This window comes from Schistocerca cancellata, chromosome 9 (genome assembly GCF_023864275.1).
Source record: "Schistocerca cancellata isolate TAMUIC-IGC-003103 chromosome 9, iqSchCanc2.1, whole genome shotgun sequence".
NCBI lineage: Eukaryota > Metazoa > Arthropoda > Insecta > Orthoptera > Acrididae > Schistocerca > Schistocerca cancellata.
In genome coordinates this window covers 485,659,830-485,687,009 of record NC_064634.1, presented here as the reverse complement: position 1 = coordinate 485,687,009, position 27,180 = coordinate 485,659,830, and the positions used below count along the sequence as shown (strand labels likewise).

Genomic DNA, 27,180 nt, shown 5'->3' with positions numbered 1-27,180 from the left:
GGAGGAGATGGGGAAATGTAGGACAGAGATGTGGCCTGTAGTATGATGATCATGATGAAATCACTGACAAGGCTAATGACGTCGCTGATAAGAATGATAACTTCATTGATATGGAGAGTGGGGCTTGTAATGTAATTGCAACTAGATTGTCGGGTTTCTAGACAATTTACACTTCTAATGTCATTTAATTGCAAATTTTATCCTGAATGCTTATTGGTTTTCTACTCCTGCAATTAGCTTTCTTCAATCATTTAATTTAAGGGAAGTTTGCCGGGCCTATGCGGGCAATGTTAATTTAGCCTACTTCATGTACCTTTATCTCTGGAACTAATGAAGATAACACTGTACAATTTTTACAGCTGTCTTATCCATGTTATTTATGTCTTTTGAACCAGAATTAAGAGATGAGGTAAAAAAGAAGGAGAGATATATATGTATTTTCCATCATGCTATTTTTATTAGAAATAATTGTACACATAATGCCCTAGACGGCCTTCTATTCAAGTTATTGCTATGGTTGTGCTTCAGTAGGTACAATATATTATAATGAAATAGGTGCTAAAGTTTCATATAGCTATCACAAGTAGGTTTTGATATAAAGGAACAAAAGTATAAAAAATGACATTTTGAGAAAATCACATTTAAAGTATAAAATGATAAAAATTGACTTGTAATTTTTAATTAAGTCCCAAAAACACCCAGCAGCTAAGTCAGCATCACCATCTTTGACAGCTTCCTTCTACAAAAGCTTCTTTTTTCAGATTGATCTTTCTTCTTTGGTGGTGAACTGAGCTGCACACTGTGGCTTGGCGAGTCGTATCTTCTCCAATAACTTCAAGCCCTTTGCAATATGGTAGCCCGGAGTGATGTTAAGATGTTTTAAAACTCTTATTCTTCCCATATTTCCGTCATTAAATGTTAATGCAGCATCACTATCTCCCCATTTTAGTGTATTGAGCCCTACAAAAGTATTTTTATTTTTGGGCTCTCGTGTCCGGACAATGTTATTGAATGATTCATTAGGATTCTGTGTTCGCCCATGTAGACACTTACGGAGGAGGTCTGGGTGAGCTAGGTCCCTATAAATTGGTTTTATTGCTTCCATAACAGCTTCAGGAATAGAGTTCTTGTGTTCAAAAGACACTCCTGAAACTTCAACCGTCCGGAATTTACACCACGGTTCAGGTCCAGGTGGGCAGGCTGCATGTGTCGGTTTTCTGTCGGTTGAAAGTTTGTGGAAGTATGCGGCCCAGACTGCTTTCTCATACTTTCTAAATAATTTCTGATATTTGTGATTGCCGTTCCACAATACTTCTGGAGCTGATGTATTGTTTTATCAGTCAGCCGACCTCTAAGTCGCTTGCCATCAGACAGTGTGATGGTGCGAAGAGGTCGTTTTATTTTCCTGAGACGAGTGCCCATCCTCTTTTGCACATGCCCAACACATTCCAATTTCTTTATCACAACATTTTCATATGAATTTGCTTCAACAACACTTTATACGCCTTAAAATATCCATCCCCAAGGAACTGGGTGTATCGTACACCCCTTTCCTGCAGTGATCTGCTAAACATTTTCATTGCGGCATCGGTTTCCATTCCTCCGCTAGTTCCTTCATAATTTTTCTGGCAGTTTTCATGTTCATTTTTTCCATTTTTGTCACAGGAACTATAGCAATGTTTTGTAAGTGCCCCAAAATCAATTACTTTGACTGTGTCTACATTTGTGGTTGTGGCAATTGAGTTTTTCGACGTGTGACAACGGTTTTGCCATGTCACATCAAATGCAACTGGTATACCAATGTTCGCTTCAAGAACTTCACTTGTTGCAACCTTCACTGACAGGGAAGCGACAGATTCAACGGCTTCTCCTATAACTTTAGTATACCTCTGAATTTTAGTAGTGGTGGTGGTAGATTCATAACCGAACAGAAACACTAAGCTGCACTAAGATCTTTTCTGATAGCTCTCGTGGCAAAGAAAAGTCTTACATTTACCTTATAAAGATTATTCTTGCATTTGATTTTACAAATGATTTTTGTTGTCACAGCCAATGCAAATAATGACTAGTTTCGTAGTGAGTCCTATTCTTGCAGAAAAATCTTCTTCAATAATTACTTTTCCGCCACAAATGTTACAGCACGATGTATCACACAACACCTGAATTGAAATGTTCATATCACACAAAACATAGCCCAGACAAGAAGTACTATTGCCTAAATTACCCTACAGTAATCCTAGATCCTCGAATTGATTATGTAATTTACTTATACTTGCATTGGGTGAGGTCGTATCTCCCTTGTCCTCTGGTGGCACATCGAGGTTATTTGATTTTACTCTGCTCGTGGGTTCCAACTCTTGAACAACACACGGTTTTACACTTCTAGTGTTTGGTTTCCACCAAACTTACGTTACTTAAGTAGACTATCACTTATAGGAATGTTTATATTACGTCAAACTGCAACACATTACGTTGAAAGTCACTGTTTCACTCAAAATAAACAAACAATTGCCAAGCGACTGCAAAATAGCAGTGTGACTAACATCGAGCGCCACGTGTTTTCTGTCAGAGATGAAAATCAAAGCCTTCTATAAAATGTAGTTTCCGAGATATTCACATACAAACAGATGCACGTCCGAAATTTGGTGATCTCGCAGATACGCATGTATCAAAATTAAAAATAAAATACTTCTAAACGTCACACACAGATAGTTTATGCACTATTTTGTGGAGGAAAGAGTACATAGTATTCTAGGGCATATTTTGCGAAATGTGAAAATTTTCGAATTTTTGCCTGCTAACTCCCTTTAATTTTCTCTATACACATACCCGAAGATACTTTTATGATGTGAATGCTTTTAGTGAAATGATTGGTCTGAGCGATCTGCTTACTTGTGCACATTGTGTTACATTTTATAATGTTTTTAGGCTGTGCAGATCTTCCTGCTACAATTTACTTGCTCGCTCACCGATAGATCTGTACCTACAGATTGGAAAATTGCGCAGGTCGCACCAGTGTTTAAGAAGGGTAGTAGGAGTAATCCATCGAACTACAGACCTATATCATTGACGTCGGTTTGCAGTAGGGTTTTGGAGCATGTATTGTATTCAAACATTATGAATCACCTCGAAGGGAACGATCTATTGATACGTAATCAGCATGGTTTCAGAAAACATCGTTCTTGTGCAACGCAGCTAGCTCTTTATTCGCACGAAGTAATGGCCGCTATCGACAGGGGATCTCAAGTTGATTCCGTATTTCTAGATTTCCGGAAAGCTTTTGACACCGTTCCTCACAAGCGACTTCTAATCGAGCTGCGGGCCTATGGGGTATCAGTTGTGCGACTGGATTCGTGATTTCCTGTCAGGAAGGTCGCAGTTCGTAGTAATAGACGTCAAATAATCGAGTAAAACTGAAGTGATTCAGGTATTCCCCAGGGAAGCGTCCTGGGACCTCTGCTGTTCCTGATCTATATAAATGACCTGGGTGACAATCTGAGCAGTTCTCTTAGGTTGTTCGCAGATGATGCTGTAATTTACCGTCTAGTAAGGTCATCCGAAGACCAGTATCAGTTGCAAAGCGATTTAGAAAAGATTGCTGTATGGTGTGGCAGGTGGCAGTTGACGCTAAATAACGAAAAGTGTGAGGTGATCAACATGAGTTCCAAAATGAATACGTTGGAATCCGATTACTCGATAAATAGTACAATTCTCAAGGCTGTCAATTCAACAAGTACCTGGGTGTTAAAATTACGAACAACTTCAGTTGGAAAGACCACATAGATAATATTGTGGGGAAGGCGAACCAAAGGTTGCTTTTCATTGGCAGGACACTTAGAAGATGCAACAAGTCCACTAAAGAGACAGCTTACACTACACTCGCCGGCCGAAGTGGCCGTGCGGTTAAAGGCGGTGCAGTCTGGACCCGCAAGACCGCTACGGTCGCAGGTTCGAATCCTGCCTCGGGCATGGATATTTGTGATGTCCTTAGGTTAGTTAGGTTTACTAGTTCTAAGTTCTAGGGGACTAATGACCTCAGAAGTTGAGTCCCATAGTGCTCAGAGCCATTTTACACTACACTCGTTCGTCCTCTGTTAGAATATTGCTGCGCGGTGTGGGATCCTTACCAGGTGGGATTGACGGAGGACATTGAAGGGGTGCAAAAAAGGGCAGCTCGTTTTGTATTATCACGTAATAGGGGAGAGAGTGTGGCAGATGTGATACGCGAGTTGGGATGGAAGTCATAAAAGCAAAGACGTTTTTCGTCGCGGCGAGATCTATTTACGAAATTTCAGTCACCAACTTTCTCTTCCGAATGCGAAAATATTTTGTTGAGCCCAACCTACATAGGTAGGAATGATCATCAAAATAAAATAAGAGAAATCAGAGCTCGAACAGAAAGGTTTAGGTGTTCGTTTTTCCCGCGCGCTGTTCGGGAGTGGAATGGTAGAGAGATAGTATGATTGTGGTTCGATGAACCCTCTGCCAAGCACTTAAATGTGAACTGCAGAGTAATCATGTAGATGTAGATGTAGATGCGGCTTCTGTGTGTATGACAGCATCTTCCTCAAAAATCATCATGGAACTTCTGACTAGGTATTTATACATATTGTGAAAAGTGACGATTCAAATCATTTCCTTGGCGTAGATACATCGTTAGTTTCATGTTTCCATTCAGAATGACAGGCAGTGTCCTGTTTGCTAGAAACTCAGCAATCCATTCACAGAGCTGGTCTGATGTTCTTACGCTTGTACTTTGTTCATTAGGAGGCAGTACGGGAATGTATCGAATGCTTCCAGAAGTCGAGGAAGACGGTATCAAGGAGGCAGTAATGAAATGCATCGAATGCTTCCAGAAGTCAAGAAAGACGGTATCAGTGCCAGTAGAATGAGATCCTCATGTCATGGATCAATAGAGTTAGCTGGGTTTCATACGATCTAAGTTTTCGGAATTCCTGTTGTTTCCTAGAGAGGAAATTTTTGGTCTCCAGAAATGTCATATAACGCAAGAATCGAATACGTTTCGAACTTCAACAGCAGGCCGACTTTAGATACATTTGGAGTGCCTCTACACACCCTTCACAGAAATGGGAATGACCCTCGCTTTTATCCAATCACTAGGAACACTTCGCTTCTCCAAAGACTTACGGTACACTTCTGCCAGAAGACGAAAACAAGTTCTTTTGAATACTCTACGTATAATCATATCGGTACTGTCAGAATACGTCTCCACAAGTGAAGCAGACAGCTTGTTGGAGCCCGATCGCAGAAATCTATCCATCACAGATCGCCTTCTCCCCAGTACAAATGCCAATGACATTCGTACTATTAGATACACGTTACTACTCAAGAAGCATTACTGTCTACAAACTTCGTTGTGGCCAACAATGCCCACAGAAAAGTGACAAACATGATGGCTACTAACTGCTCAAATATCTTTTCCTCGCTTACGAAATTGCTAATTGCATTCATTAACACTACCCAGGACTCACACACGAAGTCTCCTAAATTGTTGAGGATACTGGAGGATAGTGGTGTACCGTCTCCTGTAAATTTAGGTCCTAGCGTAGATGTACGTCTTTCCTTCATGACTCAGTCTATTTCAATCTAATCGTAAAGCCTTGCTTACAATATGTGCTACCATATCAGTAACTCCATCAATTTAAGTGTAACAAACTAGGGTTTTTTGTACTATTTAGCTAAACAACTACCATCCAATAACTTAGTTTTAAATCACCAATAAATCAGCTCAGTGTGATCATTTGACGACATGCAAGTCACTGCAAGATAGGCTAAACACTATCAATTGAATGCTACTTCCCTGCCTGGGGTTTTTCCGTGGTTTCCACTGGCTGTAAGGTGAAGTGCATGAACTACACCAATCACAAGAGGCTGTGTCCTTTTCTGACACCCTTTTCAATCAGAGCACTTCATTCTTGGTTCTTGTGCTTATTATATATTATGACTCTGTAGCTTACACACACGAGAATTCTAACTCCTTACAGCTCTTTACATCGTCGAACGCTTTTTCTGGTTCGACGAATCCTATCTCACTGTCGTCCAACAGGTCCCCAGTTTCATCTCAATAGAAAACAAAATATCATTATCGACTGTTAGTTTCATACCTCCTTCGCCTCCATAGCTGAAGTGTAGGGGTGTCTGACGGCCATGCATATGGCAGAGGCAGAATTCCCGGTACTGCCAAGTACACTCCTGGAAATGGAAAAAAGAACACATTGACACCGGTGTGTCAGACCCACCATACTTGCTCCGGACACTGCGAGAGGGCTGTACAAGCAATGATCACACGCACGGCACAGCGGACACACCAGGAACCGCGGTGTTGGCCGTCGAATGGCGCTAGCTGCGCAGCATTTGTGCACCGCCGCCGTCAGTGTCAGCCAGTTTGCCGTGGCATACGGAGCTCCATCGCAGTCTTTAACACTGGTAGCATGCCGCGACAGCGTGGACGTGAACCGTATGTGCAGTTGACGGACTTTGAGCGAGGGCGTATAGTGGGCATGCGGGAGACCGGGTGGACGTACCGCCGAATTGCTCAACACGTGGGGCGTGAGGTCTCCACAGTACATCGATGTTGTCGCCAGTGGTCGGCGGAAGGTGCACGTGCCCGTCGACCTGGGACCGGACCGCAGCGACGCACGGATGCACGCCAAGACCGTAGGATCCTACGCAGTGCCGTAGGGGACCGCACCGCCACTTCCCAGCAAATTAGGGACACTGTTGCTCCTGGGGTATCGGCGAGGACCATTCGCAACCGTGTCCATGAAGCTGGGCTACGGTCCCGCACACCGTTAGGCCGTCTTCCGCTCACGCCCCAACATCGTGCAGCCCGCCTCCAGTGGTGTCGCGACAGGCGTGAATGGAGGGACGAATGGAGACGTGTCGTCTTCAGCGATGAGAGTCGCTTCTGCCTTGGTGCCAATGATGGTCGTATGCGTGTTTGGCGCCGTGCAGGTGAGCGCCACAATCAGGACTGCATACGACCGAGGCACACAGGGCCAACACCCGGCATCATGGTGTGGGGAGCGATCTCCTACACTGGCCGTACACCACTGGTGATCGTCGAGGGGACACTGAACAGTGTACGGTACATCCAAACCGTCATCGAACCCATCGTTCTACCATTCCTAGACCGGCAAGGGAACTTGCTGTTCCAACAGGACAATGCACGTCCGCATGTATCCCGTGCCACCCAACGTGCTCTAGAAGGTGTAAGTCAACTACCCTGGCCAGCAAGATCTCCGGATCTGTCCCCCATTGAGAATGTTTGGGATTGGATGAAGCGTCGTCTCACGCGGTCTGCACGTCCAGCACGAACGCTGGTCCAACTGAGGCGCCAGGTGGAAATGGCATGGCAAGCCGTTCCACATGACTACATCCAGCATCTCTACGATCGTCTCCATGGGAGAATAGCAGCCTGCATTGCTGCGAAAGGTGGATATACACTGTACTAGTGCCGACATTGTGCATGCTCTGTTGCCTGTGTCTATGTGCCTGTGGTTCTGTCAGTGTGATCATGTGATGTATCTGACCCCAGGAATGTGTCAATAAAGTTTCCCCTTCCTGGAACAATGAATTCACGGTGTTCTTATTTCAATTTCCAGGAGTGTATATTATGACTCTGTAGCTTAGAAACACGAGAATTCTAACTCCTTACAGCACTTTACATCGTCGAACGCTTTTTCTGGTTCGACGAATCCTATCTCACTGTCGTCCAACAGGTCTCCAGTTTCATCTCAATAGAAAACAAAATATCATTATCGACTGTTAGTTCCATACCCCCTTCGCCTCCATAGCTGAAGTGTAGGGGTGTCTGACGGCCATGCATATGGCAGAGGCAGAATTCCCGGTACTGCCAAGTATTTTTCACTTGTGCAGACACTGGAATGGAGAACACTCAGCTTCACGACACCAGTTGACACTTGACTGAGAAGCGTCAGTTGCAGCTGACACTGGCGGGGAGAGGGGGGTGCTCATCTCACGCGCCTTCATACCACGTTCTGATGACGCCATTGGCGAATGATGACACGGTGTCGGGTCGTCGTTCATAGTCCTTAAGGGCTGAAAGTGGAACTCATGAAGTTGATCACCTCAAGGCAGTCTGTTTGTGACCATCAGCCCCCCATATAATTTTGACCTTAATGGTTTATAAAAGCTCTGCACATGCATCTCTTCTGGTCCAACGAAATCGCCAATGACAACATAAGAAATCTGTGAAATGGTGTTAAAGTAGTATTAATGAGTTCATTGATAAAACTCTTCACGTCATTTCTCCGTCGTAGTGAGATAAGTCGTTCTTGATGTATCTACTTACATTCAATTACTGGGCATGTCCCGTAAGAACAACGCCTACATAAAGGGAAGGGGGCTGTGAGGACCACAGGAGACAATAGCAGTTGATAGCCTTCTCTTTACATTGGCCAGATCGTGGTTCTGTCAGATACATTCAGGATGTAATCGAACACCATTCCAGAGAACACGAGACACATCTTCATAATCTCTGGGAACTATGTGAGGTGAGTGCCAACATTCTGACATGGTCCGCAGACTGCTATAAGCCTCTATGTGATTGCTGACTAGGTGTATATTTTGTATAACTGTTTGTTGCTATCTTGAATTTCAGAGAGACCGAAAGCCCACTGGTGGGTGTTTTAACATTTGGCTGATGAAATTAATTTTAATCATTCTAGATTACCAGCTATTTCACAACTGGAAAACTGAACTGTTTTTATTTCCTTACTTTGGTGTTACAGTCTCTAAGAGATCGTCGTCCATTGACGAAACAATATTCATAATCTTTTCTGGGTCTGCTTTTGCTGGGTACAATTTTTCTTCAACGACTTGATGGTCTGAGTGGCAGAAGGAGGTCGAGATGTACAGGAATACCTGAAAAACAATATATTTAGACATTCTATTAGTAAAATTGTTTTATCAATACATGTTGTAATTATAAAGCAGTACGTGTTCCTGAAATAACGGTAATTTTAAATACAAACAGAATTTTTTATGTAAATGGATACTCTGCCTAATGGAATAGTAGATCGAAAGGCGTAACGTATTCTTTACTAACTTCCTCATGCATCACTGACAGTTTACACAGCGAAGTAGTTTTGGAAGTAATGCAATCTTTCAGGTTCTCAGAAGAGAAGGCAAAACTGTCTACTCAATTCTCTAAAAGGAAATTAAACTGAATATTCAGTTGTCAAATTATAATCCATTATTTAGTGTAGAAGAATTGTAATTTCACTAGTTACAGCTGTCCACACATTTTGAATCAGAATGTTTTTTTCAGAAAAGACGTGTTGATAAGTATCGTATCATACTTTGTTCTGACTTACTCATGTTAATCAGATAAACTGGACGGTTCTGGACAATAAGGTAAGATCTCAGGAATGGCGACTTGGGTACATTTTACAGTAACTTATTGTCTGGCTGTTTGAGGATTGTTGCAAAGGCATCACTGATTACAGAAGGAATTGAAGTTATTGTTGAAGTTATTGAGCTGGAGCTGCAGGGAACTGTAGGACGAATGGAGGGTGCGGTGGACTGCAGGGAAACTGGCGTAGTTACCTTACTGATGGAAAAACAGGGAAGAGGGCTCTTATGGTTCAAATGGCTCTGAGCACTATGGGACTTAACATCTATGGTCATCAGTCTCCTAGAACTTAGAACTACTTAAACCTAACTAACCTAAGGACGTCACACAACACCCAGTCATCACGAGGGAGAGAAAATCCCTGACCCCGCCGGGAATCGAACCCGGGAACCAGGGCGTGGGAAGCGAGAACGCTACCGCACGAGGCTCTTATGGGAAGTTGGTTTTGTACAGGAGATAGAGAAGGAGTGTCAGGAGCGGTCTTGACGCATTCCTGCAGTGAAGACGAATGTACTGGGGTGGTCACTGTTCATTATTGCGTAACATGGACCATCAGTTACAAAGGATGCAATTTATCACTTGTTGTCGATTGGAACCACGTCCCAGAACCCACCACGAGATTCAGTGTCGTTTGGTGGCATTAAAAACACGTGGCTCAGTAAGGAAAGCAAGTAAGAGGAGCAAAGAAAGGAGTCATTCAAAAGGCAATATAGGTCGAAAATAAGGAAATCCACTTGCATAAGCGACTATGACAGAGGACGGATTTTTATTGTCCGACACTTACATTCAAACAGTTTACTTTCGAAGTGAATGAAAACAGGAGAAAATGGTATAAAGATATTCATCAGAAAAGGTAAAACTATGTATGTAAGAGCAATACCTGTGAAATTTGATGAAATTGAAATTCTTCTCACTTCTTCTTCTGAAGTTAGGAAAAAAATGTTATTGTTGTTGTTGTCTTCAGTCCTGAGACTGGTTTGATTCAGCTCTCCATGCTACTCTATCCGGTGCAAGCTTCTTCATCTCCCAGTACTTACTGCAACCTACATCCTTCTGAATCTGCTTAGTTTATTCATTTCACTGGTCTCGCTCTACGATTTTTACCCTCCACGCTGCCCTCCAATGCCAAATTTGTGATCCCCTGATGCCTCAGAACATGTCCTACCAACCGGTCCCTTCTTCTTGTCAAGTTGTGCCACAAACTCCTCTTCTCCCCAATTCTATTCAATACCTCCTCATTAGTTATGTGATCTACCCATCTAATCTTCAGCATTGTTTTGTAGCACCACATTCCGAAAGCTTCTATTCTCTTCTTGTCCAAACTATTTATCGTCCATGTTTCACTTCCATTCATGGCTACACTCCATATAAATACTTTCGGAAACGACTTCCTGACACTTAAATCTATACTCGACGTTAACAAATTTCTCTTCTTCAGAAACGCTTTCCTTGCCACCGCCACTCTACATTTTATATGCTCTCTACTTCAACCATCATCAGTTATTTTGCTCCCCAAATAGCAAAACTCCTTTACTACTTTAAGTGTCTCATTTCCTAATCTTATTCCTTCAGCATCACCCGACTTAATTCGACTACATTCCATTATCCTCGTTTTGCTTTTGTTGATGTTCATCTTATACACTCCTTTCAAGACACTGTCCATTCCGTTCATCTGCTCTGACATAATTACAATGTCATCGGCGAACCTCAATGTTTTTATTTCTTCTCCATGGACTTTAATACCTACTCCGAATTTTTCTTTTGTTTCCTTCACTGCTTTCTCAATATACAGATTGAATAACATCGGGGACAGGCTACAACCCCGTCTCACTCCCTTCCCAACAGCTGGTTCCCTTTCATGCCCCTCGACTCTCATAACTGCCATCTGGTTTCTGTACAAATTGTAAATTGCCTTTCGCTCCCTGTATTTTACCCCTGCCACCTTCAGAATTTGAAAGAGAATATTCCAGTCAACATTGTCAAAGGCTTTCTCTAAGTCTACAAATGCTAGAAATGTAGGTTTGCCTTTCCTTTGATCTATTTTCTAAGATAAGTCGTAGGGTCAGTATTGCCTCACGTGTTCCAACATTTCTGCGGAATCCAAACTGATCTTCGCTGAGGTCGGCTTCTACCAGTTTTTCCATTCGTCTGTAAAGAATTCGCGTTAGTGTTTTGCAGCCGTGGCTTATTAAACTGATAGTTCGGTAATTTTCACATCTATCAACGCCTGCTTTCTTTGGGATTCGAATTATTATTATCTTCTTGAAGTCTGAGGGTATTTCACCTGTCTCATACATCTTGCTCACCAGATGGTAGAGTTTTGTCAGGACTGGCTCTCCCAAGGCCGTCAGTAGTTCCAATGGAATGTTATCTACCGTATTTCGACTCAGGTCCTTCAGTGCTCTGTCAAACTGTTCACGCAATATCGTGTCTCCCATTTCATCTTCTTCTGCATCCTCTTCCATTTCCATAATATTGTCCTCAAGTACATCGGCCTTGTATAGACCCTCTATATACTCCTTCCACCTTTCTGCTTTCCCTTCTTTGCTTAGAACTGGGTTTCCATCTGAGCTCTTGATATTCATACAAGTGGCTCTCTTTTCTCCAAAGGTCCCTTTAATTTTCCTGTAGGCAGTATCTATCTTACCCCTTGTGAGATAAGGCTCTACATCCTTACATTTGTCCTCTAGCCATCCCTGCTTAGCCATTTTGCACTTCCTTTCGATCTCATTTTTGAGGCGTTTGTATTCCATTTTGCCTGCTTAATTTTCTTGCGTTTTTATACTTTCTCCTTTCATCAATTAAATTCTATATTTATTTTGTTACCCAAGGATTTCTACTAGCGCTCATCTTTTTACCTACTTGATCCTCTGCTGCCTTCACTACTTCATCCCTCAGAGCTACCCATTCTTCTTCTACTATATTTCTTTCCCCCATTCCTGTCAACTGTTCCCTTATGCTCTCCCTGAAACTCTGTACAACCTCTGGTTTAGTCAGTTCATCCAGGTCCCATCTCCTTAAATTCCCACCTTTTTGCAGTTTCTTCAGTTTTAATCTGCAGTTCATAACCAATAGATTGTGGTCAGAGTCCACATCTGCCGCTGGAAATGTCTTACAACTTAAAATCTGGTTCCTAAATCTCTGTCTTACCATTATATAATCTATCTGATACCTTCCAGTATCCAGGATTCTTCCACGTATACAGCCTTCTTTTATGATTCTTGAACCAAGTGTTAGCTATAATTAAATTATGCTCTGTGCAAAATTCTACCAGACGGCTCCCTCTTTCATTTCTCTCCCCCAGTCCGTATTCACCCACTATGTTTCCTTCTCTCCCTTTTCCTACTCTCGAATTCCAGTCACCCATGACTATTAAATTTTCGTCTCCCTTGACTACCTGAATAATTTCTTTTATCGAATCATACATTTCATCAATTTCTTCGTCATCTGCATAGCTAGTTGGCATATAAACTTGTACTGGACAGCGAAATAATGGCAATGGCTCGCCTGATCAGCTGAAACACAGTTTCTTGTTTCTCCTGTGCGATGGTCGTGCCTAGGGAACGGCTGCACAAAACATGCAATGTGCCAAGGACACATTCTAATAGGGATGCTACAAAGTTATGCTGGCCATTCACATGGACTCCATGGGATATGTGACAGTAATCGTAGGGTCCATGACAGCTGTAGACTATGTGAACTTGAATGTGGAGCACCAGCTTCCCTTCATGTATGATGACCTCCCCCCCTCTCCCCCCCCCCTCGATGATGGCAATAGCATCTTGCATCAGGATAGCTTCCTTTGATAGAAGGCCAGAACAGTCCTACAGTGGTTTGAGTAGCATTATAGTAAACATACATAGAAGTTTTGTCCACCAAATTGTCCTTATGTGAACCTGTGGAAATACTTCTGGCTCACTATTGGGCCCACGCCTCACGCCCAGAAAACACCGGAGCCTAATTTATGGGAACTGCATCACCAATGAATGGGCCTACTGAGGTCTTGTCGAATCCATCCCATGCAGAATAGCTACTTCATTGGGTTCCAAATGTGGACCATTACGGCATTAATCAGAAAAATAAAGTGCTTGACAAAAAAGTGCAACACCCAGAAAAGGAGGAGGAGGAAACGAAATGAAATTTAAATGGTTTAGAGGGTGTATGAAGTCTTTTTAGTTATTACAAAATCTAGCCATTTTTACAAAGAGCTTGGCAATATGAGTCCACTTATGACTATGATACAACAGTCCCTCTGGCCTGGATGCACATACTAATCTGGTTGGGAAAGATGTCATAGAGTCATTGGATCCTTTCCTGGGGGAAGGTGGCTCACAACCACTCTAGCTGGTTCTTGACATCCTGAATCCGACAGTGTGATGGAGTTGACGTTTGAGTTGTTTCCATATATGTTCTGTTGGTGACAGGTGTATGTGCATACATTTTCTGTCAGTGACCTGTGTATGTTGTTGCCTGCAGGAGTACCTTACTGTACCACAGACAGTTCATAGAGACACATGCCTCATATGAATGATCGTTGTCCTGATGAAAAATGGTATCATGATACTTCACAAGACAGTTAACTCATGATGATACAGGGTGTTCATGGTCTATAGTTGTGCTGTCACATTTCTGTGAAGAGATACCAGTTAAGACTTGAATTCAATAAAATGGTTCCCTACCCTATGATGGCAGGAGTAACAGCGTTTTTCCCTCCAATACATTGGAAGTAAGGGACCTCTCCCTAGGTCGTCACCAACTCGCAGAACCGCATGTCATTGCTGAATACAATGTAATGTCATTAATTAACAGTCCTTAATTCTCGGTCATAGTGTCACCCCAAATGTGGGAAGTTGTGCTGTGGTGTTAACTGCATCCTACGCATGGGACACTAATTTCCTAGTCCAACTGCTACTAGTCCCCAACCAATGATGTGGGATGGTACAGAACATTGAAGGGTGCTCATTACCTATTCTCTGGTGATAGGTACAGATGTCAAGGGGCTATGATGTGCTTGGTGTACTATACCATGATCCTCCCTTGTGTGGGTCAGATGCTGTCCACTGGAACCATGACAATGAGTATGGCTGACCTCACACTTCCACACAGTCTAACATCAGGCCAATAGCGCATCCCAGTGCCCCATAAATCAGGAACCAACATGATTCAACTTTGCAGCCAAATGGAGACCCACGATGAGGCCCCTTTTAAACCCTGTCATGTGGTGATTCAGCTACTTCGTGACAGTACACAGCATCTTCATGTCCTTCGCCATGATCATGCCCTGGTAACAACAGTAAACATGAATAAAACTAATGCACACTGGTGACCATTCTGCTGGTCACAAAGAATTGTAACTCTAATCATTACCATATCCACTGGTTATGTGTACATGTATCAAGCTACATTAATATCCCACCATGTCTACAGGATGCTTCAATTGTTTTCAATGAGTGTATCTTGGCTCATCGGTGTAAATACACTACCTTACTCTAAGAGCATCTTACGGCATTTTACACATTCCTCAGACCTGCAGGTTGGGCAGCTGCTCGGCCAGCTGCAGCAAGCGCTTGGTGCCCACCACGTTGGTGTTCACGGCCTGGCGCAGGCTGTCGTCGAAGCGGACGCTGGCGGCGCAGTGGAAGACGACGCTGACGTCACGCCGCAGGGCCGCCATGTCCTGCTCTGCCAGCCAGAAGTCCGGCGAGCTGACATCGCCGGCGATCACGGACAGATGGCGTGCGAAGTCGGGCCGCTCTCCTCGAAGCTTCGAGAACAGCTGCGCAAACAAACGTGGCACTGCTGCCGACAGAGCGAATTCCGTGTATGTTCCAGTAAGCTGATGAATCGAAGACCATACAAAAGAAGATCTAAAGTCCCTAATCTGATATGGTTCAATGAGTTACTAAAAAAATTGTTTTAAGGACTTTTCGTTGAGAAGAGACCAGAAGCAGTGAAATCCACACTGAATTCTTCAAGCTTGACTGTGCTAGTGGCACTGACCATTGTACTCTATTCAATATACACTCCTGGAAATTGAAATAAGAACACCGTGAATTCATTGTCCCAGGAAGGGGAAACTTTATTGACACATTCCTGGGGTCAGATACATCACATGATCACACTGACAGAACCACAGGCACATAGACACAGACAACAGACCATGCACAATGTCGGCACTAGTACAGTGTATATCCACCTTTCGCAGCAATGCAGGCTGCTATTCTGCCATGGAGACGATCGTAGAGATGCTGGATGTAGTCCTGTGGAACGGCTTGCCATGCCATTTCCACCTGGCGCCTCAGTTGGACCAGCGTTCGTGCTGGACGTGCAGACCGCGTGAGACGACACTTCATCCAGTCCCAAACATGCTCAATGGGGGACAGATCCGGAGATCTTGCTGGCCAGGGTAGTTGACTTACACCTTCTAGAGCACGTTGGGTGGCACGGGATACATGCGGACGTGCACTGTCCTGTTGGAACAGCAAGCTCCCTTGCCGGTCTAGGAATGGTAGAACGATGGGTTCGATGACGGTTTGGATGTACCGTGCACTATTCAGTGTCCCCTCGACGATCACCAGTGGTGTACGGCCAGTGTAGGAGATCGCTCCCCACACCATGATGCCGGGTGTTGGCCCTGTGTGCCTCGGTCGTATGCAGTCCTGATTGTGGCGCTCACCTGCACGGCGCCAAACACGCATACGACCATCATTGGCACCAAGGCAGAAGCGACTCTCATCGCTGAAGACGACACGTCTCCATTCGTCCCTCCATTCACGCCTGTCGCGACACCACTGGAGGCGGGCTGCACGTTGTTGGGGCGTGAGCGGAAGACGGCCTAACGGTGTGCGGGACCGTAGCCCAGCTTCATGGAGACGGTTGCGAATGGTCCTCGTCGATACCCCAGGAGCAACAGTGTCCCTAATTTGCTGGGAAGTGGCGGTGCGGTCCCCTACGGCACTGCGTAGGATCCTACGGTCTTGGCGTGCATCCGTGCGTCGCTGCGGTCCGGTCCCAGGTCGACGGGCACGTGCACCTTCCGCCGACCACTGGCGACAACATCGATGTACTGTGGAGACCTCACGCCCCACGCGTTGAGCAATTCGGCGGTACGTCCACCCGGCCTCCCGCATGCCCACTATACGCCCTCGCTCAAAGTCCGTCAACTGCACATACGGTTCACGTCCACGCTGTGGCGGCATGCTACCAGTGTTAAAGACTGCGATGGAGCTCCGTATGCCACGGCAAACTGGCTGACACTGACGGCGGCGGTGCACAAATGCTGCGCAGCTAGCGCCATTCGACGGCCAACACCGCGGTTCCTGGTGTGTCCGCTGTGCCGTGCGTGTGATCATTGCCTGTACAGCCCTCTCGCAGTGTCCGGAGCAAGTATGGTGGGTCTGACACACCGGTGTCAATGTGTTCTTTTTTCCATTTCCAGGAGTGTAGATTGCCATCCTTCAGTTGCTGTGTAACAAATACAGTGTCTAAATAACTTCGTCAAAAAGGGAAATAACAATTTTCAGCACTCTAAATGTCGATTTTCTCGAACACACTTGAACCTACCCACTCAGTATTTCTTTCATTCACATATTATGGCATCTATGATTAGTAACGGACATTTATTAATCAACAAAAACCACATGCCGAGCTACGTGTCAAGATCACTATGTGGGGCGGCGGATTGGTTAACTTATTAATGATCATTATTAATCATAGGAGGAAATTGGAACTGTTGTAGATATTGTTCGCGGTCTTTTACGAGAGCCTGACAACTATTTCTGTGGTCAGCCAGAAAGCGACCATAGTTCCCAGTCTGCAAGCCCACATTCTTGTCCAGCCAACTGAAAGAAATATTTATATTCTCTGTTTGCTCAGCTGGATCAGGACTATGATTATATCATTTAGCGCCACTTATTTTTTTTTCTTAAAACGATGTATTTAAGTAAAAATATTGACCTAATCAGTCTTGAGACTTGATAGTTTAAACATTATTACACTAAGGCATCTGTTGACAGTGTCTGAAAATGCAACTTTAACTTTTAATTTCATTCTTAATTATGGTGCAATACATGCGTGCTGCGCACGAAGGCGTTATGGTGACGTGGCGCTACCAGCAGTGAACTGGGGTAAGACCTGGAACACTCGCTCGCCTCCTTATCTCTATAACGATACAGCGTTTGTTTCGCCACATCATCCCCTATTTAGTTTTCTGGAAAAATTTATGTTTGAATGAAACGAAATATTAGAAACAAAGTATGTTATTATAGTTGACCTCTTTTAAATGAAATTGATTTTTATCAAAATTCCTTAAGAGAGAGAGAGAGAGAGAGAGAAAGAGAGAGAGAGAGAGAGAGAGAGAAACACGACATAAATGGACTTATACAGATCATTTACATATATTACATAGAAATATGAAATAAAATTTTCGATAATTAGAAATTTTTTTACATATGTTTTTCAGTCTTTGCATGACAGAGAAACACACAATTTTTTTCACTTTTCAGTAGTCACATATTGCATCACTATCATAGGCACCAACGTGAGCGTCCATACGACACTAAATCAGGGCTTCCCAACTTTTTCAGCTGGTGGACCCCTTCTACAGTCGAAAATCCATGGCGGACCCCTCGTCTGTTCCCAATGACACCCCCCTCCCCCCCCTCCCCTACCAAGTATCAATAGCCTTTGGTTTAGAGATGAATGACCACAACTTAAAGGTCAAAAATCGACTTATGAAATAGGTAGTGCACTGACAAACAAGTTTAACATTTAATGATGCCTGGGGACCGCATACGTGCCAGTGAGTGCTGTGATTGGTCGACAAAGCACGGTCCGCGCATGCGTAAAAGGTTTCAGCGCATCTAGCGCCGTGAGCCGGCGCACAAACGACCCCCATATTGTTGCGAAACAGTCGATCAGAGAAGCCGCACTCTCCGGCACTGAACTGTGTGTGCGTTCTCACTTAGGAACCGCAAAGGCTGCTTGGGAATACGACCTGAAGTCAAAGTACACATTTTTTTTTCAAAACATGCTCATCCAACATGGCGACACGTTTTCATTGCTTCACGGTGTAATCTCGATGATCCCGTGCCCATCATAATCGTAACCGAAGATTTCGTTGGTAGGCACAGGAACACGTGGGTGTTGTCTACAACAGAGCACCATGTTAAACGATGTACCTAAACAGTGTGCTCTGATAAATTTGTGCTTACACCAGCACTGTACTCTGTCGACAGATGTGCCATAAATCGCCAGCTATCCTGTTTTTAGAGTGGGCAAGCCTACAACCTGCACGTTCTGTGGTGTAGCATGGGTGTCCAACAGTTAGTCGCCTACTCCTGGTTTCAACTTTATTCAATGTGAGCCGCTCAGAAGTTTCGTTGTTTCTGAGGTGTTCGTTTCCAGACTGGAGGCCATAACGAGCTACCTCTTTGGATTTCCCCATTTGTGACCTGTATCATCACTAGAATGATTCTCCATTCATATCTGTTCAGCCTCTGAACCTTCTTTAATGCGTCATGTTCCCCCAACTCCATGTCAATCAGTACTGAAACGTCAGTATTCCAAGGGAGAGTGCTTATAAAGTTTTGGTTCACCTGTGTAGTATATCCGAAACAGCAGGGACACTCACCACACTGGACACATATTCTTCCAACCTCTCTTGGGGGTCCTGTCCACGCTTGGGCCGCACCAGCATGTAGATAGTGCCAATGTCAGGGCAGGACCGCAGCAGCTTCTCCACGGTGACCATCCCCAGGAAGCCGGTGGCCCCCGTCACCAGCACCGACCGACCGGCATACCACTTTGGCACTCGGGGACCCGAACGCACATCCTGTCTCGCCACGGCAACCATTGGAGATATTCCTTCCTGTAAAAGGGGACATGGAATCAGGAAACGCTACATACTTGGGTACCCTCTCTGACGTTCTGAAAATACACGAGGGAAGGGTTATTCTCTACTTGTACAGAAGCCAGATTACAACTATAAATTTCGAAGGACATGAAAGGGGAGCAGTAGTTGAGAAGGTAGTGACACAGGGTTGTGGGCTATCCTCAGCTTTATTCAGCTGGAACACTGAGCAGAAACCAAGGAGAAGTTCGGAAAGTCGATTAAAGCTGTGAGGACGGGGCGTGAGTCGTGCTTGGGTAGGTCAGTTGGTAGAGCATTTGCCCGCGAAAGGCAAAGGTCCCGAGATCGAGTCTCGGTCCGGCACACAGTTTTAATCTGCCAGGAAGTTTCATATCAGCGCACACTCCGCTGCAGAGTGAAAATCTCATTCGATTAAAGATTACAGGAAAGGTCAAAGACGTTTCAGATTAGCAGACGGCTTTGTTTTTCTGTCAGAGACAGGTAAGTACCTCGAAGAGCAGTTAAAGTTAGTGATTAGTGTCTTGCAAGAAGGATATGATATCAATGTCAACAAAAGTACAAGAATAGCCATGGAATGTATTCGAATTAAACCAGGCTATGCTGATGAAATAAAAATTAGGAAATGGGTGACTAAAATTGTTAGTCGTGTTTTGCTGTTTGGACAGCAAATGAATTAATGGTGGTCGAAGTTGAGAAGAAATAAAATAGGACTGGCAGAAGGAGGAGAAATGTTTAAAAAAATGTGTAAACACCGAATATAAATTTGAGTGCTAGGCAGTCTTCTTTGAGTTATTTGTATGGTGCGTGGCCTTGCCCCTAAGTGAAATTTGCGTAGTAAATAGTTCAGCCTAGAACAGAACGGAAGCTTTATAAATTTGTTATGTGTGTTGATGCAGTAACTAATGAGTGCGTACAGCGAATTGGCGACAAGACTCCTTTAAGTTGACTAAAATAGGGTACTGGTTGATCGACACAGTCTGAATCATCAAGAAATTGTCAGTTTAGGAAAGTGGGGAACAGAGGTCAGGGGGAGTAGTGTACAAATTGTAGACAGAGATAAAGCCTTGAATATAGTAGGCAGGTTCAAGTGGACTTGGGCTGCAGTAGTTAGGCAGTGAAGAGCCTTGCACAGGATCAACTTACCACAGCAACAGCGACTGAACCTGCGTCGTTCTAGTTTCAATGCGGAAATGACAGTGATTCGAGAGGCTCCTAATTTGAATTTCATAATCTATATTTGTATCAGACTCAACAAATGTACTGTAGTTGTAATAGAACTGGACGTTGTTTACATTTATTTTAATTCAGAAAAAATAGTTCTAAAGATACGTTTTTGAAGAAGTAACACCAAGTTGTTTTTTCTGCTATACATATAAAATTTTTAGTGCTTGGACACTTTTTGGCACCCATCCCGTATGGTAATTCACTCACCAAGGTCATTAATTGCTTCATTTTCAAAGAATTTGTAATATGTTTTTCACACTTCCTTTTTGACTGAAAAATTAACTTTGAGTGTAAAATTAGAAGCTTTATTTTACAGGTCCGTCTTGATCACACAGACTTTTACACTTCCATTACCGGGTTCAGCTGCTGCCATCTTCCGATCTGTTAAAAACAAAAACAGGGTGTAACAAACTAAATGCAATTTGCTGACGCTAAATCCATGACAGGCCTGGAGCTATATAAAAAATAAAATGTGTTTGCGTGAGTAACAGCCATGTATACGAGCCGCACATACCATAAAATATTCTGATGTAAGTGTCAACGTCAAACTATGCGTGTAGTACAAAGTAAGTGCTGGTGATAATTAGGATGCGTCTGATATTTATACAAATAACTGATGCGAGCAGAGGGAACTATAGCTACGATAGATGAGTAACCAGTATCGCAAATGCAGTAGTTAAAGTGCAGTATGCGCAGTCATTAATTAAAATTACTTCACACGGCAAAAAGAGCATCTGACAATAAAACACGACCGATGCACAATACGTGGAATTAGATCCACACTTAAGAGTCCACATTAAAAGTGCAAACAGTAATAATGTGAAGCTTCTAGCCTAGCAAAGTAAAACACACAACTGTGTAAAAGCCAGTATAAAGACTTTAAGAATAAAATCGTATCTATGAAACGAAATATTCCAGCATGACATTTGTAAGTGGGCTGTTTAGGTTTTTATGTTGGCGACTCCACGTAGCGCTCTGTATGAAAATCACTGACTGCGCTGTGTGCAGTCTGTGGCTGGCTGGGCTCATTGTTGGAATATTCGCTCGTGTAGTGTTGGGCAGTTGGATGTGAACAGCGCGTAGCGTTGGGCAGTTGGAGGTGAGCCGCCAGCAGTGGTGGATGTGGGAAGAGAGATGGCGGAGTTTCGAGAGGTCACTATGAGCGGACGATCTAGACGTGTGTTCGTCAGAAAAAGTAAATTTGTTTAATTGGATGTCACATATATATATATTATGACTTTTGAAGCCTATTAAGTTATATACATTATTTGTTCTCTATCAAAATCTTTCATTTGCGAACTATACCTATCGGCAGTTAATGCCGGTCGCAGTGGCCAAGCGGTTCTAGGCGCTACAGTCTGGAACCGCGCGACCGCTAAAGTCGCAGGTTCGAATCCTGCCTCGGGCATGGATGTGTGTGATGTCCTTAGGTTAGTTAGGTTTAAGTACTTCTAAGTATAGGGGACTGATGACCGCAGATGTTAAGTCCCATAGTGCTCAGAGCCAGTAGTTAATGCCTTCAGTAGTTAGAATCTTTTATTTAGCTGTCAATATTGGCGCTCGCTGTATTGCAGTAGTTCGACTAACGAAGATTTTTATGAGGTAAGTGATTCATGAAAGGTATAGGTTATTGTTAGTCAGGGCCATTCTTTTGTAGGGATTACTGAAAGTCAGATTGCGTTGCGCTAAAATATTGTGTGTTAGTTTAATGATGACGAGAATAAGTAAAGAGGGAGCTGTCTGAGTACGTTCAGTTTTGCTCAGCTGTTTGAAAATCAAGTAACGTAAGACTTTTTCCAGCGCTGTCATTCTTAATTTTCAAAGGGGAAAGTTTCACGTACAATTAAACCGAAGCTGTAAGTGTAGGGTAATTAACGAAACAGTGACTATTAATGAAAGGCCGTAAAGGCAGTCTTTGCGAAACACATCATCGACGTCTTGCGCCGCCCACCATATTCACCGCACCTTGCCCCCTACGAAATTTTTTCCTTTGCCAATGTCAAATCAGCGGTTATAGGGACAATACACTGATCACCAGAAGATTACGACCGCCGACGTCTATCGATATAAGCCCATGTAGGTGATACAGGGTGTTTCAAAAATGACCGGTGTATTTGAAACGGCCATAAAAACTAAACGAGCAGCGATAGAAATACACCGTTTGTTGCAATATGCTTGGGACAACAGTACATTTTCAGGCGCACAAACTTTCGAAATTACAGTAGTTACAATTTTCAACAACAGATGGCGCTGCAAGTGATGTGAAAGATATAGAAGACAACGCAGTCTGTGGGTGCGCCATTCTGTACGTCGTCTTTCTGCTGTAAGCGTGTGCTGTTCACAACGTGCAAGTGTGCTGTAGACAACATGGTTTATTCCTTAGAACAGAGGATTTTTCTGGTGTTGGAATTCCACCGCCTAGAACACAGTGTTGTTGCAACAAGACGAAGTTTTCAACGGAGGTTTAATGTAACCAAAGGACCGAAAAGCGATACAATAAAGGATCTGTTTGAAAAATTTCAACGGACTGGGAACGTGACTGATGAACGTGCTGGAAAGGTAGGGCGACCGCGTACGGCAACCACAGAGGGCAACGCGCAGATAGTGCAGCAGGTGATCCGACAGCGGCCTCGGGTTTCCGTTCGCCGTGTTGCAGCTGCGGTCCAAATGACGCCAACGTCCACGTATCGTCTCGTGCGCCAGAGTTTACACCTCTATCCATACAAAATTCAAACGCGGCAACCCCTCAGCGCCGCTACCATTGCTGCACGAGAGACATTCGCTAACGATATAGTGCACAGGATTGATGACGGCGATAAGCATGTGGGCAGCATTTGGTTTACTGACGAAGCTTATTTTTACCTGGACGGCTTCGTCAATAAACAGAACTGGCGCATATGGGGAACCGAAAAGCCCCATGTTGCAGTCCCATCGTCCCTGCATCCTCAAAAAGTACTGGTCTGGGCCGCCATTTCTTCCAAAGGAATCATTGGCCCATTTTTCAGATCCGAAACGATTACTGCATCACGCTATCTGGACATTCTTCGTGAATTTGTGGCGGTACAAACTGCCTTAGACGACACTGCGAACACCTCGTGGTTTATGCAAGATGGTGCCCGGCCATATCGCACGGCCGACGTCTTTAATTTCCTGAATGAATATTTCGATGATCGTGTGATTGCTTTCGGCTATCCGAAACATACAGGAGGCGGCGTGGATTGGCCTCCCTATTCGCCAGACTTGAACCCCTGTGACTTCTTTCTGTGGGGACACTTGAAAGACCAGGTGTACCGCCAGAATCGAGAAACAATTGAACAGCTGAAGCAGTACATCTCATCTGCATGTGAAGCCATTCCTCCAGACACGTTGTCAAAGGTTTCGGGTAATTTCATTCAGAGACTACGCCATATTATTGCTACGCATGGTGGATATGTGGAAAATATCGTACTATAGAGTTTCCCAGACCGCAGCGCCATCTGTTGTTGAAAATTGTAACTACTGTAATTTCGAAAGTTTGTCTGCCTGAAAATGCACTGTTGTCCCAAGCATATTGCAACAAACGGTGTATTTCTAACGCTGCTCGTTTAGCTTTTATTGCCGTTTCAAATATACCGGTCATTTTTGAAACACCCTGTAGCAGCGTCACGTGATGAGGAATGACTGCTAGTCAGACACACACACGGTGCATGTAGTGGCAGTGAGCGTTCTGTCCGTGTGTAATAAGGCGCGCCATCTATCTGAGTTTGACCGATGGCAGACTGTGATGGCCCGAAGGCTCGGCACAAGCATTTCGGAAACTGCGCTTGGTTTCTTCGACACGTGGCGAAATCAAGTGAATCCACGTCCAAGACTGGCCGGCCAGCCCTCATTACAGGTGTCAGACGTCATAGGCTGCATAGACTGGCAAAACAGGACAGGCGGCGAACTTTGGAGGAGCTAACATGAGACTTCAATGCCGGGCAGAGTAGAAGTGTCTGAACACACAGTGCACCTAACACTCATGACATTGTCAACTACGGCTGAAATGATCACGTCAGCATCAGCGACGGACATTGATACATGCCGATGGGAGGGCGCGAATCTGCCATCTTCAGAGGAACATCTTGGCACCTGTATTGTGGGAAACAGGCAAGCTGCCGGTGGCTCCATTATGCTCTGGGGAACATTCACGTGGGCATTCATGGGTCCAGTCAAGCTGGTGCAAGGCACCATGACGGCCAAGGGGTTGCAGACCTTTCATTACGATCATGTTTCCTGATGGAAGAGACATTTTGCAGTAAGATTATGGGCCATGTCGCAAGACCAGGAGTGTAATGATGGAGTGGTTCGGGGAACTCGCTACTGTGTTCCTCGAACCACTCCTTCAGATCTCATCGCACCCCTCCCCAGAATATACCGGACTTAAGTGACTAGTGCGTGTAGCTGTGGTGCCAACTCCCTCCAGCGACCTACCAAGACCTCATTGCTTTCAAGCCGTGATGCACTGCCACTGTTATCAGTGACAAATGTGGACATACTGGCTGTTAGATAGGTGGTCATGATCTTCTTGCTCATCAGTGTATTTCACAGTGTGGAAGCGAGTAACGCAAAAGTGATGGAGCTTCTCAACAAGCTGACAGAAGCAGACTTCCAGCCCTGTCATGAACAAGGGAAAATTCATATGGAGCATTGTAAGGATTGGCAAGGAACTTTCGAGATGATGTGTTTTGTATTGCAACTGATGATCAGTAAAATGTTTTGCAGCACCAGTCCAGTTATTTAGTGGCCACAACACATAGCCAGCAGCCAAGCACCACAAAGTAAAGGCAGCAAAAGATGTATGCTACGAGCTAAGCTTGCTTCAGTACTCCTGGGCCAGTATGCTTGGGTTCAATTGCCATCGCCCACCATCTTCTGCCCGCTTGATGCAGACTTGAGGCTGTATGTTTATTTATGGTTTTTAATAAGGGTACTGGCAACAAGGAAGGTGCCTATTTCGCTTACCACATAGGGCAGCAAGCCACTCGTCCACACCTTTCTAATGACACACCTTTACAGTAAAGGAGTTTTGCTATTTGGGGAGCAAAATAACTGATGATGGTCGAAGTAGAGAGGATATAAAAAGTAGACTGGCAATGGCAAGGAAAGCGTTTCTGAAGAAGAGAAATTTGTTAACATCGAGTATAGATTTAAGTGTAAGGAAGTCGTTTCTGAAAGTATTTGTATGGAGTGTAGCCATGTATGGAAGTGAAACATGGACGGTTAATAGTTTGGACAAGAAGAGAATAGAAGCTTTCGAAATGTGATGCTACAGAAGAATGCTGAAGATTAGATGGGTAGATCACATAACTAATGAGGAAGTATTGAAAAGGATTGGGGAGAAGAGAAGTTTGTGGCACAACTTGACCAGAAGAAGGGATCGGTTGGTAGGACATGTTCTGAGGCATCAAGGGATCAGCAATTTAGTATTGGAGGGCAGCGAGGAGGGTAAAAATCGTAGGGGGAGACCAAGAGATGAATACACTAAGCAGATTCAGAAGGATGTAGGTTGCAGTAGGTACTGGGGGATGAAGAAGCTTGCACAGGGTAGAGTAGCGTGGAGAGCTGCATCAAACCAGTCTCAGGACTGAAGACCACAACAAATACAACACCTTTACAGTTGGAACCAGAACATCTGTTTGAGGATGAAATGGATCACCAATGGAGGGCAGAAATGGAAAGAGTGCAGAAGTAGAGGTAGCCAGCGCAATAATACAAAGGAGTACCGAGTTTAAATGTTTTGGGCCTGTTTGGATGTGTTTTGCTCTTTATTTTCTTTATACTTAGTATACCGTAGTTTTGTGGCGCTATTAGGAACCCCGTCGCTGCTTAAATTTTGATTAATAATCAGAATTGGCGGCCGAAGACTTCCGGCATAAGAAGTCACTCTGATTCTGCCAACGGCCGTGTAAAAGAGGTCGGAGGAGCGGACAGAGGTTAAGGGCACTCTCTTGTCCTAGGGCGTGGGAAACTGACCCTAAAGGTGCAAGAATCAGCAATGATCAACGGCATGGGTATGCAAAAGGCAACGGTAACACTGCACTAAAGACACGTAACGTGTATCCACAGGACATGTGCTCTGTAATTGAAGAAGGGTCGTGATGATCTCTCCATTGGCAAAAGATTCCGGAATAGTCCCCCATTCGGATCTCTGGGAGGGGACTGCCAAGGGGAAGGCTACCATGAGAAGAAGATTGTATAATCAACGAAAGGATAACGTTCTACGAGCCGGGGCGTGGAATGTCAGAAGCTTGAACGTGGCAGCGAAACAAGAAAACTTGAAAAGGAAAATGCAACTGCTCAATCTATATATAGTGGGGGTCAGTGAAGTGAAGTGGAAGGAAGACAAGGATTTTTTGTCAGATGAGCATAGGGCAATATCAACAGCAGCAGGGGTAGGATTCCTTATGAATAGGAAGGTAGGGCAGAGAGTATGTTTCTGTGAACAGTTCAGTGACAGGGTCGTTCTTATCAGAATCGACAGCAAACGATCACCGACAACTATAGCTCAAGTATACATGCCGACGTCGCAAGTTGAAGATGAAGAGATAGAGAAAGTGTATGACGATATTGAAAGGGTAATGCAGTATGCAAGGGGGGATGAAAATCTAATAGTCATGGGGTACTGGAATGCAGTTGTAGGGGAAAGAGTAGAAGAAAAGGTTACTGG

At 44.2% G+C, this 27,180-nt stretch overlaps 1 protein-coding gene across 1 annotated transcript in view; it reads right to left on the bottom strand.

The window, feature by feature from the left end:
- LOC126100866 (fatty acyl-CoA reductase 1-like) overlaps nt 1–27,180 on the bottom strand; it is a 144,242-nt gene that overhangs the window by 68,582 nt on the left and 48,480 nt on the right. The window contains exons 2-4 of the mRNA XM_049911533.1: nt 19,029–19,265; nt 14,925–15,173; nt 8,762–8,907 (exon numbers count right to left, since the gene is read on the bottom strand). Of these exons, the coding sequence (XP_049767490.1) occupies nt 8,762–8,907; nt 14,925–15,173; nt 19,029–19,250 (617 nt within the window). The 5' untranslated portion in view covers nt 19,251–19,265. The remainder of the gene's footprint in view (nt 1–8,761; nt 8,908–14,924; nt 15,174–19,028; nt 19,266–27,180) is intronic.